Consider the following 14,625-nt stretch of genomic DNA (forward strand, 5'->3'; position numbering starts at 1 on the left):
CTTTAGCCATCTATTTTAACTGTGTCATTCTGTGTTAGCTCCCATGCCTCCTGTTTGCACTTGTAAGCATACATTAGTTTCCTTCAGAGTCCTGAAAATATATGCACTAAATTAATTTAAACTTCTAACGTAAATCCATCACCTCTGGCTCTTTTTTAACAGTGAACTTATACCCACTAGAAAATCACGTTGAAGTGCTTACGAATTGAATAACTCTTTAAAACTCCCAGGCTGAGATTAAATGGAAGATAATGTGGATAAACATCTCTTTAAATGTGTGATTTTATGACTGGAAATAAAAGTGAACATCCTAAGTGACTGCCCTACTTACTCATTATGAATTAAGTATTGCTTAGAAGATGTATTAATCATTCTTGTAAAAAGTATGAAGCTGTGGACTTCAAAACATTAGGTGTCTAGGAGATGTAATTGTATTCCAAACATGAGATGGTAAACTTCCATATTTAGTCTTAACTCTGACTGGCATTCTTCCTTTTCCTTGAGTTGTGAGACTTCTTAAAACATTATAAACACTGCAGGCTAAATAAAAGCCAGGGGAATTAAGCGTGCTGAGTCTATTAGAACTGTAACTGCTTCAGGTGAGAGAGGGTGGGGGACAGAAAGTGGTGGATAAGCTGTAGTTAAGAAAGGGTTTAAATGTAAAGGGCAGGTCTTATAGTGAAAAAATAATAAAGAAACAGAGTAAAGAGTTTGCAAGACAGTTATTTCTTAATGGATTTCAAGTTGTAACAGAGGATGGTGGTGTTGGGCCTGTTTGGGAGTGAGCTATGATGAAGCAAGTATGTTAGAAATGATGAAAAGTTTTTTTGTTTTTTTGGGGTTTTTTTGTTTTTTTGTTTTTTTTAGTTTCCAGGAATATAGCTCGAATGGAACAGCACATGTTGAGAGTGAATATGAAAGAAGAATGATGTCTGTATTTAATCACGTACTGGAAGAAGTGGAATCCCTCAACAGGAAGTATGCTCCTGTGTCTTACTTGGCAAGTAACAGTTTTAAATGTATATTCTGTAGACAAAGGTTCCAAAAACTTGGCAACTCTATGTATCTATGGTGGTCAAGAAACTGAAGAGCACACTTGGTTAATTATCATAACCCCGTACTGGCACAAATGGTCTCTACAGAGACTCACTACTTCAAAAAGACTTCAAAAAAGGTTTTGCTAAGACATCTGAAACCTTACTGGTCTGATTAAAGATAATGTTTTAAAAATTCTAATACTAAGAATATAGCAGATGCTGATAAGAAAACTAAAATTAGTGTCAAGTCTCTGGCAGATCTCTCGCCACACTCACATTCAAATACTGAAGCACATTCTCTTTGTTCGTGCTGTTGTCATGAAGGAATTCTTCCCCTACCACACACAGCGCTGGAGGGTCCAGCACTAGCCTCGCTTCAGTCGCTGATCTGTTGGCAGTTAATGCTGTGTTTTGTGAGTATAGCGTTTCTCTTATCAATGCAGGTCATCAGAGAACACAATGTAAAGTGTGCTGAATGCAAACAGTGAGCTGATAATGTGCTCCTTTACAGGGCTAGTATGGTTTTGTCTTTTACTGGTAGTGAACATCATAAAGCTGAAGTGCATGTTGATGGGAACAAGGTAGTTCATCTGTCATGGCTAGTGTCTGTTTGCCTTGTTTCTAAATTCAACAATCCTTACAGATTCAAAATCGCATAGAAGAATGAGTTGTGTAAAACGTAGCAAAAGTAAACCCTGTAAACTTAGTTGTCACTGGCTCCATACCAGTGCAGTTTGTTGACTGCAGTCGCGCTGTCTTTGCTTATCTGAGCCAGAAGGACCAATACAGTGCAGTGGGGAAAGGAAGAGTAGGCAAGAGGCATAAAACTTAATTATTGCACCACATAAAGTTGTGGTAGATGCAAGTCTTGTTTGCTTGGAGGGAATTGTTTATTTGAGAGCTTATGTGTTAGAGTTTTGCATATGAGTGTTTCAAGCAGATCCTGCTCTGCTGACTTTAACACTAGGACTGAAATGATTTGAGTTTTTCTTTTTCTTGGCCTCCTCCTTCATAAAGGGAAGAACATAAACAGAGAGGCTGAATGTAGTCACTGTCATCATAGTGGCTGTTATCCTTTGACTGTATCAATGTATTTCTGGACTTCTAGTGGAAATTACTGCAGTTTCAGTACCTCAAGTGCATGTCTTTTTCCTATGCTATGAAAGATTTTTTTTTTCTCATTTGTTTTGGCTCTGTTTCTTACAGCATACAGCTTGTCTGTGCAATGCTGTCATTGCGTTGTTGAAGGTACCCCTTTCATTTCAAAGGTACTTTTTTCAAAAGCTGCAGTCCACAAGCATTAAGGTAAGTACTGCTCAAATGTGGCCTAAAATTTCTCTTTATAGAGTCTTCACTTAATAAGAAAATCCTTACTGAAGGCACAAAGCTCCAGCATTTTTAGTTAAGATACTTAACTGCAAATAGCATCTGGGTTTATCTGTAAGGAATAACTTGAATAATATGTACATGTGATCATTAAGAACCACTAGGCCGTGACTTAGGCAAGTAGGATTCAGTTCTTTGATTGCAAAGCTCTAAATGTAAAATCTAATTGGAATTTTTATTGATTCTGAGTCTGAAAAGCTAAATAATGTTTTAGTCCTGGGAAGGCAACTTTTATAAATTTATATTGTTTTTCCTTTTCCTTTAAAAATCAATGTTTACTGTCTTGGAAGAAAAATTGTGATATTTATCAGCTGACTGAGTAAGAATGGCTTCAGGGAGGAGGGTGGGGTTTTTTTGGTGTTGTTTTTGTTTGTGGTTTTTTTTTTTTAAACTCAAGTGCTCCCTTTTTCTGGGAAAAGTGAAAACCTTAAGATTTTTTTAGTATTTACTCTTACTGCATTTTACTACTTTGTTCAGTGTAATATACTTACCTGTGGCTATTTTGTAGAAGATTTTTTCCACTTCTTTTGAAGAAGTGCAATTAATGAAACTGATACAAAGACCAGATCTGATATTGCTGATGATGCTTATTAATTATTATAGTAACGAGTCTCAGATATAAGTTCTGCGTTTCCATTTGCTGGTTTCCCTACCAAACCCCTCCTTGGAAATTTTTCTGTAAGAAGGTGTTCTGTTTCATCCTTGAATTGTGTTTGCTTTTCTGGAGGCATAAAATTACATTTTGGTCTGTTTTCTTGTGTTTCAGCTTGCTCTGTCCCCATCTCCGAGGAACCCAGCAGAACCTATTGCAGTACAGAACAATCAGCAATTGGCCCTAAAGGTGGAAGGAGTGGTTCAGCATGGATCTAAACCAGGCCTTTTCCGTAAAATCCAATCCGTCTGTCTAAATGTCTCTTCAGTGCTGCAGAGCAAATCTGGACAAGACTACAAGGTATGGATATAATAGAGCCAGGAGGAATCTTAAGCTTTCTTGCTGTATTTTCCTGCTCTTTTGTTTGGCTCTGGTTAGCAGAATTTTCAGGTTGAAATGGATGGGTTCTTCTGTAATCCTCTCACTCCTGACAGCTGACATTCAAGCACTGGCCAGAGCCAGGCATAGTGCATGGAAGGAATCCGTAATTTTTAAGTCTGCTGTATGCTGATGCCTTTTTAGTAACAGCTTTTCTTCCAAACAAAAGAGGCTTTGTGATGTTCAGAACAAGTCATTGGGAATCTGCTTGAGATCAGGAAAATTCAACCTAGGTATATATCATATGAAACTCCACAGGGGAAAAAGGCAGGAGTAGATTATTCTCTACCACATAGTCTCTAGAACTTCTTTATACTCATTTTAAGAGTTTTGGGGTTTTTTTGGTTTATGGAAATCGGGAGGACAGGCTGTCCAAATTAAATAGCACCTGAGTAGATACATATTAAATTCAAGTCAATAGTTTCATCAAAGATTGCATGTCTGAAGTTCAGGTTCTGCTAACATGTGACATTTAGTGAAAGGCTTGTTTTGGTGGGTTTGGTGGTTGCTTTTTGTTTGTGTTGTTGTTTGGGGTTTTTTTTGAGAGGGAAATGATTTAAAAAAAAAAGTCAGTTGCTTCTAAAAGAAGAATAGGACTAGGAAGTGTGTAATGTTTGTCTGACTCATTACTGTGTGGAGAGCTAGAACCTTAGGGAGAAAAAGACTTGTTAGCTACGTTGCTTCTGTGAATAGATACAAAAATAACTCATTCATTGATGAAAAAGCATGTCAAGCTGGCTCAAACATGCACATGCATTGGTTTAGGAAAATTGAGGACAAAGATTTTTCATTTTCTTTTCTCTCCTTCAAACGGAGAGCAGAAAACTTATTTTAACAGGTTTATATAAAACGGCATTTTAACCTTCCATGTGTTCTCAGATTCCTATTGACAACATGACCAATGAAATGGAGCAGAGGGTGGAACCACACAACGACTACTTCAGCACTCAGTTTCTGTTAAACTTTGTGATACTTGGCACCCACAACATCACAGTAGAGTCCTCTGTAATAGATTCAAATGGTATTGTCTGGAAAACTGGGCCTAAAACAACTATATTTGTTAAATCTCTTGAGGATCCATACTCCCAGCAGGTTCGTCTTCAGCAACAGCAAGGACAGCCGCCATCACAGCAGCAACAGCAAAGAACAGCATACTCACGGTTTTAATTCCCAGAAGTGACTCTATCCTGGTCAATGGTATTGCAGTTTTTCTTGGACACTTTTCTTTTCTTTTTTTTTTTTTTTTTCTTTTTTTAAGACCTATAATTTTAACCTCCTAGAAAGTCCCAGATGCCAATTTGTTGCTTTCTAAATTATCTGGGGTAAATTTGAACTTAATTCAGCAGAGGCAACTCTGTTCAAATTTGGAGTTGTGCTTTTAATATAAGAACTTCTACCTGATCTTTTCACTTCTGTTTACAAACCTGTTGCAGCAGGCTCCACAAACTTGGGTAGCCGGGGACACTAAGAGCTCTTTGACTAGTACTTTCTTTTTTTGAAGCACATAGATTCTAATGTTAGGCTTACAGGACATCGGTAAACACTTCGGCTAGTTACACAGAACTGAGTGTAATACCAAGTCTGTATCTTTTAATGTGAAGGAATTGGCAGGAATATCCAGAGATTTTTTTTTTTTTTCTGACATTTTAATAGCAACTTCCAGTATTTGGCTGGTGTATATGTATTATTACAGTTCATCAGCACTACTTAATACATGCATCTGAAAGAAAAAAAGTTGCAGCTCACTTCTTAAACCCAGTCATTGTAGAGGGAGGAGACTGAGGGATTGCTGTCTGGGAAGTCTTACAAGAGGCAGGATTTTACAGGTGGGAACAATAACTGTTTCTCAGATGATATAGAAAAGATTACTATGTTGTTTTTAAATCTTCATGTATCTCTATTTTGGAAGGCTTTGGTTGTGTTGGGTTTTTCTGTTTGCTCTTTTAAGAGGGAAGTTAACTTGCAAGTTGTCATTCATTTTAACTGCTTTGTTTTTTAAAAAGGAATTTTATATACCAAAGTTTCGTAATCTTGTGTACTCTTTGACCAATTTAGTAATCTTAATTGTTACTTTTACAGGATAACTTGAAGGAGAATTTTGCTAATACTAGAGATTGATTCAGAATAATTTTGGAAGTATGCTGCTTCATACATAGTTTTCATGCTTCCTTTGAGATGTAAAAGGCTGAACTCTGCCTGTGCCTGGACTCCCAAGCAATAGATCACATAACATGTCCTTCACCTGGTCCTCGTAAATAATCTTTGCTTATCACTCTGCAGGAAAGTAGGACCCACTTGAATGGGGAGGAGGAAGGATGGCACTTCTTACAGACTTCAGTTTGTAAATGGTTTAATCCCTCTCACTGGAGCAGAAATCTTCACTGTTGTTTTCTGAGCAAATTCCTAAGATAATGTTATTTCTTCCAGTTGATTTAACTGTAGAAGCTGGCTAGAGCTTGCAGATTCTGCTTGAATATGTGTATGCAGAGAATATGATAACAAATTATTATAAGCCTAGGTTTCTTTGGCATAGCTGGATGAAGAATTGTTTTCGTTGTGTTTTCCCGTAATAGTTGCTTAAGAAATCAACTTTCTTCCTCTTGGCTTGAGACTAACAAAAAAAAAAAGGAAGTAATCATGGTAGATTTCGTAATATCTTGATCAGACTATAATCCTAAACAGAAGAGATAATTGGGATACAAGGTAGAAATAGAAGACTCACAAAATTGGTGAAAAATTCACCAGCATCCTTCTTAAATCTGATTTTTATTTTGTGCAGGAGACAGAAGCTACCACTGCCCTTCAGGCCGGCTGAAAAAGTTGTTGTTTCTGTCCCCACATTTATGGTTATATACTTAGTTTTGTGTGTGTGTATGTACATACAGCTATGTAGACACCCATGCGTACATGTACCTATAGTTGCATATAGTTACATGGTCCAGAAAGAGACGATTCACCTAGTGTTGTGCACGCAGTCTGTCAGATTGAAGATCTGAACTGTTTGTGGTTGGTTGGTTTTTTTTTTTTTATTAAAGTCATAGATCAGTGTCTTAACCACAAAACCCTCCTTATTGTAATGCAAAAAAAAAAAAAAAAAAAAAAAAAAAAAAAGACTAAGAGGTCAAACAATTTTTTTATCCTGCATAATGAATGTGTGTTTCTTGCTCTGTTATTGACCAATATGTTGCTGGAAACCTGTGGTGGCAGCATTCCAAAACAACTCAGAAATGAAATTACATTGCCACATTGGAGAGCAGACTTTTCTCATAAGTCATACGATGTTCACAGTGCATGGCTAAACTTATGAGAAACCTAGTAGAAAAAAAACTTACCCAGGGAAGGCCCTGACCTAGCCTGAGGCTTAATTGTCTGTGAGCCAGTAAGATTAACCCTGCTGCAGTTGAAAAAATTGTTCTTTCTCCAGACAAATTTGTTCCCCTGATCTGAGAGGCCTCTACAACTCCAGAAACTTGTATCAGTTTTGGAACCAGGCAAATATTAACTGAAGTCTGAAAATCTGGATGCTAGGTATGGGAGATTGCAGGATGAGGATAAATGTCTTCTGGAAAATGGCAAGTAGTATTTATTGGAAATTAGCTTGTTTAGGAAGGTGGCTTGCTGTGCAAGTGTCTGAATTTCTAACAAATTGTGAAGGATTTCTCATGCTGGCTCATTTGCAGGTTAGTTATATATGCGTGGTGATCAGGAAAGACCCCAGACCTGTTACTGAATTGTCGTTTTACATAAGCAGAGTGTTTTACGTTATGTGGGGTTTGCAGTGAGGTTATTCCTTAGGTGTTTGTTTTGTTTGTTTTCAAACATTGTGTATTTTTATTCCTAGTACACTGTGAAATACACTTGGCAAACAGGAACCAAGATTTTCGTAGAAATCAATGACTGAAAATACCCAAAGAGAAGTGAGGAAGGGTGTTACAGTTAGAGCAATGTACAGAAAGCTGCTGTTGGAGCTATTGGAGCTATCAGCAGTGAATGTGATCCTTGACTATTAATAGAAGCAGGGAGGTTATCTTGCTTGAATCCTGCATTCTGTTTCTGGTGCCTGTACTTGAAAACGTGCAACAAAGAATCTAGAAAGTACTTCTATGATATGGACCCAAGTTAAACCTCCTTCATGTTTCTCAATAAACAAAGCAGTGACTCGATCACTATGCATAGCTGCGCACTGATAATGGAAGACAATTCAGATCTTTTTCACTTACTGGCAAAAGAAAGAAAATATTCGGTGGCTAGACATTGGTCTGGAGACTGCTGCGAAGAATTCAGACAACAAAAAGGCTTATGCAGGCAGCTACATCATTATCTAGTCTTAATGATTAAGATATGCTTTCATCTAGCTTTGATAAAGTCTTGGGCTAGGAGAGGGTGGAGGTGATCAAATTAAGATGACTGGAGGTATTTGTAATACGTGCAGTTCTGCATTAAGCCAATAGTAATTGGTGCTTAGGGTCTAGAATTTGACCTGGCTTCTCTGTGGATGATGTAGCCAGTGACTCTCGAAAGGACTTGCTGCTCCCGTTCTTGTGAACCTGTGCTCAGACATACCAGGAGGTGTCATTTCTAGATTCCTGGCTGATCTCTTGCTCAAGGCAATGTGGAACTCAGCAAAGGGTAGGGAAGGAATTTCCCCTGTCCAATTCTGCCTTCCTCTGGAGTTTAATCTACTAAGGTCATTTAAGTGGGTTTCATAAGTGATTCCCTGAAGTTGCACTCATTGTGGGTATTCATGGCATCTTAGACTTCCCTTTGTTCCCACTTTTGTTTCCTTGGATGTGCACTCATTTTACCTGAGGACTGAAATGCCTTAATTTAGCTAAGGTTTTTGTATTTTATAGTGGATATATGTATATCTTGGACTTAAATCCTGTGAAATTGTACCGGAATTGGACAGGTCTAGAAGCAAGTTCAATGGTCCCTTACACATATGCATAAACTTTTAAAATTATTTTCTTTAGTAACGTTGCAACTTTAGTTAAAAAAAAAACAAAACATGCTTGTTGAAAGAATTGACAGGATTTGAATGAATTATATTGCATTCCTAAAATCTCTTTTGAATTATGTTGAGCACGTGTGTGTGTGTGTATGTATATAGAGAAAGAGAGATCTCGTACAACACAGTATGGAAGCATCTTGCTTTCAAAGTCGCTATATTTCTTTTCTGTCTTCTTTCTGCTGGCCTACAGTGCTTTGCTGTCTCCTTGGTCAGCGTATTTACACATGTGCCTTTCTAATTCTTAGCAGCATTTTCTCAAAACAATCTGTTCCTTTTGTGGCAGCGCAGGTGTAGTCAGATATCTGCGTTGTCCAAAGCAAGAGCGGGTAAGAAAAATAAAGGAGGGTAGAGGAGGGGACTTGGGAGCCCTGCCGGCTGACAAAGCAGTTCTGAGCGGAGTAGGGCCCAAGAACCAGGAGTTCTCTCTGCTCGACTGCCGCAACCCAGCGTCCAGCACTATGGGAGCTGCTCTTGCTTCACCTGCGTAGCTGCCTCTAAGGACACAACCTTAAACGCTAAGCAAAAGGAGACTTATCCAGAACCTTGGCCTGTTAACCTCTAAAGCAGCGAGAGTGATAGAGACAAAAGCACTTCTTGAAAGCAAGGGAAAAAACAAGTGTTACATTGCTTTTCTTAGAAGATATATTATGCAGTGTTGCAGTTACCTTCTACCCATGTGAATTTTTAAGCCAGGTGCTGTTTTGTGCTACTGGGAAACAAGACTATCTTAGTGGTGACCCTAGATAGCTCCTGAGTTCTTTGTACTCCAAGGGACATCTCTCTGACAAACAGCAGCTGCTCAAACTCACTATTGAAATCACAGGTTACATGTATTTCGGTGAGCAGTCACCCAGTTGTTCTGCACGCTTCAGAAAGCTGCTCTACTCTGCTGATTGTCAGCATAGTGCTGAGAAATACAAAGTATCTTCTTGGTGTTCTCATTTGCTTTTAGAATAAAGCATTTATCTACCTCTTGCTTGCCTGCCTCAAAGTAATGCTATCGAAATTAAGGACAGCTTGGCTGTAGCTTGGCTGTATGTTAGTGGAGTTTCCAGTTAGCGTCAGCCTCCTCATCCAAGGATCTTGGACAAGGTAAGAAGAGTGTTCAATGAATTTTGAGAGAAAAATCTTTCTTAGGCTAGAAAGAGCCTGTGGCAATGTCTTAAACTCTTCAGTCTACTGGACACCTAACTACAGTAAAAAGCTGATTTTTCTTTTTGTCAGTGCTGAACCAGTGAGCCAGTAGAGCAGCCAAGGAGATACTGCAGCTCTTCTGTTGTGTAGAAATAAAACTTAGGCCATAGCCACTTCACTGTCTTAAAAATCATCCCCTCCCTTTTTTTTTTTTTTTTCAATGGATAGGGAGTCTTACATTCACATTCCTTCAGATTTGAGTTCAATGGGGTTTTCAAGAGGTCTTTTAAAACTCTGATTAATAAAAGCAATTGTTTTGAGGTTTTTATGGGTATCAGTGGTGACTACAAAGCTCCAAAGAAGATAAAATAAAGACTTGTGTGGGTTGGCTGATTTAAAATACCTTTGCTCAACAGTTTAAATATGTGACTTGCTGCCAGTCCATCTTATAGATCCCTTCCCTGCTTACTAGAAGTACTAAATTTAGGAATGCAGTTAATTTGAAATTAATAGCTGTCGGTGCTTAACACACAGCTTCTAACTACAGGGCAAAAACAATGAGTAGCACTTGAACTAGAAGAGACTGTGATAAATATAAACTGAATGGTATGTGGATGGGTGGACTCTGCCAAAGATGATGGGTACAGTTTCATGCTTCACTTAACACAGTCTAGATGTGTGGTGTTGCTGAAAGGGGCTCTCTCTGCTGCTTATTCCTGCCTCCATCTTTGCTCTTTGCATCAGATCACGAGTTTATCCAGTTAAAACAGTTTCATTTTGCGAGGGTGTTTTTTCAGCTGAATCAGCAGGTTTGTTTTGGCTGACGGTGCAGCAACTTGATTAACAGAGCCAGTACAAGGAAGGTGCTGGCGAAGACGTATGGTGTGTCCTAGAAGTAATGATCAACTGTTGGACTGACTGACCATGCATCTGTGGTATATTTCTGTATTTTAACACAAGTCTGGAGGGAACAATGTGTTCACATCTGAACTGTGGCATTTCTGCATGGCCAGTTTGAGAGAGCAGAGATCACTGCAGTAGTTACCAGCCAGCTGTCTGGCCTTCCCATCTGCTGTGAGTTACCACCACAAGTGACACAGCAGACAGAAGAAATGCCCTCGTGGACTGGTGGATGAGGCCAAGCCTGCAGTGAGTTGTCAGTCTTTGCTCTGGAGTGGGTGAGGTGTGCTTGAATATGTCCTGATCTGCCAGCAATGCATATGGGTAGTAGCTAACAGTTGTGAGCAATGCCAACTGTCTGACTTGCCTTGTTTTACAAAATCCTAAAGTGTACAGATGTCAAAGTTCTGATTTCACATTATTTTTTAGTAATACTGGTGTTATTCCTACATGAACACTTTGCAATTTTGGCTAAAGCCAGGCTTAGTAAATCTTAAATCCCCTGGCACTAGTTTCATGGGTGCGTATTTGCGGAAATTGATCTGTGCAAATGACAATGATTAAACTAGATCATTGTCCACGGAGTAAAGTAGAAAAGCAACATGGATGGAGACCTCTTGGAGCTAGTCACCCACCTCGGACAGATAGGAAATTCCAGGAGTTGTACTAATTCACAAAAAATGTTGTCTGACCTCTTCAGGTCTTTTTCCCTCACTTAGAGGGAGGAACAAAAGCTATTGTAATTAATTATGCTAATTGCTGTAACCCATTTAGTGAAGCTGTCACTCTGACAGGTTTTTTCCTAAGCAGTGTGAATTGATCCTGTCTGCAATGTACAAACACTGATAGTTTTGTTTCTTTTATATGTCGCCAGTAAAGAGTTGATGTGCATTTTTCATCCTTGCAGAGGAAAAGATTTACCTGACAGTCTTCTGTGTCCTGTGAGAGAGATGCAGAACCTTTCCTTGTTTCGCCTGTTGTAAGGGTTTGCGTGTTAGCGTGGACAAAGTCTTTGTGAGTTGGGTAGTAATTTCTGAGAGGATTAATTCTGAGTGCGTCTGGGTAGTGCAGCCCGCATGATGGATCCCTTAGAGAGATTTGTATTTCTGCTAGCATGTATACACTAGGTTGAGAACAAAAATATACTCTGATTTTTATTGGGGGGGGTGGGGGTGGACTGATACAGGTGAAACATAAAGATAGCTTGAAGGCTGTAGGTTTAGTTGTCTTCCTGATGTTTTGGCCTGACCCTAAGAAAAGCACCTAGTTATTGTGTGTTGGCTTTCCCATTTAATCAAAGAATGAAACAAAACCCTAATTGCTTATGCTGTGCTGTTGAGAGTTTTAGGAGTTCGTTGGTGCTATGGAAGTACAAAATACTGTGCTGTTGTTTTTTGAAGGGATTTTTTTTTTTATAGGAAGGAGGAAGTCCCAACCCTTGACTATTAAGCGTGTTCCAATACCTACAGTAGTTCGACTTGGCAAGATAACAAAACCAGTACAGAACTTGCATGGCAGTAATGCTTTTGAGAAAAACTATTTTAAAATTCCATGCTGATGAATCAATCTCTCTTTCCCTCTTTTTTCTTTTTTTTTTTTTTAATGAAAACCTTTCTCAACAAAAAACAGGGGTGCATACCAGGTACTCATATCCAGGTCTGTTCTTTAAGGATATGAGTGTACTAAATGGCAGATGGGTATGTTGATGATTCACTGAATATATTTATGTATATATGTCAACACTACCTCACCAGAAAACAGCTTACGAAGAGGGATATGGTAACTTAAAATTTGTTTTCAGTGAAGCCCATTCTGTAGAATAAACATAGTGAGCTCTTGCTGTGACAAGACAGATGGGAGAGCCCTCTGCGATGCCTGCCTCATCACCTGAAATGCGCCTTTCTGCTTCTCTTGGGCTTTGTGCTTTCTGGGCACTGCCCTTACTGTCGTGGCTCATAACAGCATTTACAGGCTAGTAATCTACTATCTGTAGATTACTGCCAAGTAAATAGTAGATAGACACTGTCTACATGTCATGTAATGTAATTTTTCTGATACATGAGTTCTTACCTATGTCTGACCACTTATCTCGTGCTGGCAGAGATGAGCATATTCTTTGATATGAAAAGCTGCTGGGAGCTTCACGCCCTCTTCCTGCTGTAAATTTTAGACTGCTTCCAGCGGCTCCAAGGCAGCTCAGGGAGAAGTTGGCATTGGCCACCTCAAATGTTCTGCTATGCAATCTGAATAAATTTAAAAAATGCCACTTTTAATCTCTTGAGCTTTTAATTACAGCTGCAGCTCCACAATCATGATAGCCATAAATCATGTTTTGCATAATTTCATTCCTCATTTTTATTTTTAGTACTTGACTTCAGGAAGTGTGGCTTTAAAAAAATTTTAAAAATACCAAGAATCAAATGTTCAGTAAAATCTGTCCTTCTGACAATATTGTTAGACAATTCAGTTAGCTTTGATTTGGCCTTCAAATGCCCAGTCTTACTGGGCTGTGCCTGATGCATTTGGCCATTCAAGGAGTAAAGGAACAGCAGATTAGGAAATTAACAGAAGTTTTACAAGCCAAGTGTCTTCCACTCAAACCTGTAGAAAAGGAGGTGGGGAGCACTTGTGTGAGTGAGACTTCCAAGTTTACGAAAGTTAATTGCAAGTTAGCAATTTAAAAATGAGTCACTAATTATCACCTGGTTTATTTCCTCATCTCCACCTTTGGAAGAGGAAAAAACTCAACACCCTCTGATGGTGCTTGTAGAAATGATTACAACTAATAAAGTTACATATTCAGTAAACTAGAGTTTTGAAATACTGAGATCGCTGGGAATAAAAACATAATTCATTTTGTCCTTTACTTTCAAGGAAGGACTCTGACCAGTTTTCTAAAGAAGCGATGGAGCCTGGGTTAGTCATAGCAGTTTAGCTGTTTGAGCACGGATTCATTTGTACCCATTCTTAGTACTAGTTGTGGTGTTGGTAATGAAAAATTGATGGTTGAAATTACAGAACAGAGATGGAAAGGGCCTTGTCCAGCAAGAGAGCAGCAATCTACAGCTGTGCTGTCTGAGACATAACTTGTTCGCCAGTGATTTGGTTACTCAACAGTCTAGATGGATTCACAAGCCATTCACAGGAATCAGATTTCTAAACAGAATATAGACAAACGTTTCCTTCAGTGTAGGCCAAGTCCTGTCAACGCTGTAGTAGGGTTGACCCAGGGCACAGGATCTCTGCTATAGTTCTGTATTGGACTTTGGTTAAAACGAGGTACATAATTCATGCTCAGCAGAGGCAGTTGAGACCATGACTCATTTGTGCCACTCTAAAATATTAAAACTTCCAGGCCACTTCAGTTACAAGCCTGGCAGGATATACAACCTGATACAGTGAAATATTTACCTGTGTTATCCAGGCAATGGCAAAGAATCCAGTCATTGCAAAGAATGCTACTTGTGAGTAATGATGTAATTATTGAAATTGTTTCTTTAATTATTTTGACTACCTAGGAGTAGAAGGAGCTCCAGTTGGGTGGGCATTCCACTTACTGAAGTATGTTGGAGATGCATGAAAGCTTTGTACCTTTTCTTCAAGAATTTAAGTCTTTAAAGTATTTGTGCGTGTGTAAGCAACGGCTACTCTGAAGGTGGGTGGAAGATAAGAGAAACCCGACAAATTTATACTTTTGTAATAGCAAAGATTAAAGGGGAATTCTAAAACAGAATTTGAAAGGGATCTATTTGAGTTTCTGGAGTGGGGGGAGAGATGTTAACAGTGCATTTAATAAATACACTTAAATAGCATGTGTTAAGTAATGAAAAGATTAAAGACTAATTTAAGTGTACTTGATCAAGTCTAATGTAACAGAATTAGTACTTCTGAATTGCTAAAACAAGAATCTTGTTCATAAGCATCCTTTTTAATCTAGCTGGTAGCAATAGCTGGAATTGACATGCTCCTGTGCTTGTTTGTGTGTTGTTTAGTTGGGTTTTTTTAATGGCCAATCCAATAGCATTGTATCACAAATTCAGAATTTGATTTTTATTTTTTTTTATTTATTTATGTAGGCAGCTCTGTTGAACTCTGTTTGCAGACAACAGATGCACTTAGCAATGGAC

General features: G+C 38.6%; 1 protein-coding gene across 5 annotated transcripts in view; it reads left to right on the forward strand.

The window, feature by feature from the left end:
- Positions 1-14,625, forward strand: part of INTS7 (integrator complex subunit 7) — a 46,926-nt gene that overhangs the window by 20,057 nt on the left and 12,244 nt on the right. Inside the window, exons 17-20 of one of the 5 annotated variants that reach the window (XR_015708048.1) lie at positions 868-1,000; positions 2,244-2,342; positions 3,190-3,375; positions 4,333-5,279. Coding sequence is in view for 4 of the 5 variants with exons in the window: in XM_087773904.1 (XP_087630030.1) it covers positions 868-1,000; positions 2,244-2,342; positions 3,190-3,375; positions 4,333-4,620 (706 nt within the window). In the remaining variant the exon portion in view is untranslated. Of the gene's footprint in view, positions 1-867; positions 1,001-1,361; positions 1,451-2,243; positions 2,343-3,189; positions 3,376-4,332; positions 5,280-14,625 lie in introns of those variants that run through there. The other 4 variants (XM_087773904.1, XM_087773906.1, XM_087773905.1 and 1 more) reach the window with 4 other exon arrangements.

Source organism: Nipponia nippon, unplaced genomic scaffold, assembly GCF_047370975.1.
Source record: "Nipponia nippon isolate SJK-2023a ecotype South Korea unplaced genomic scaffold, ASM4737097v1 scaffold_4, whole genome shotgun sequence".
NCBI lineage: Eukaryota > Metazoa > Chordata > Aves > Pelecaniformes > Threskiornithidae > Nipponia > Nipponia nippon.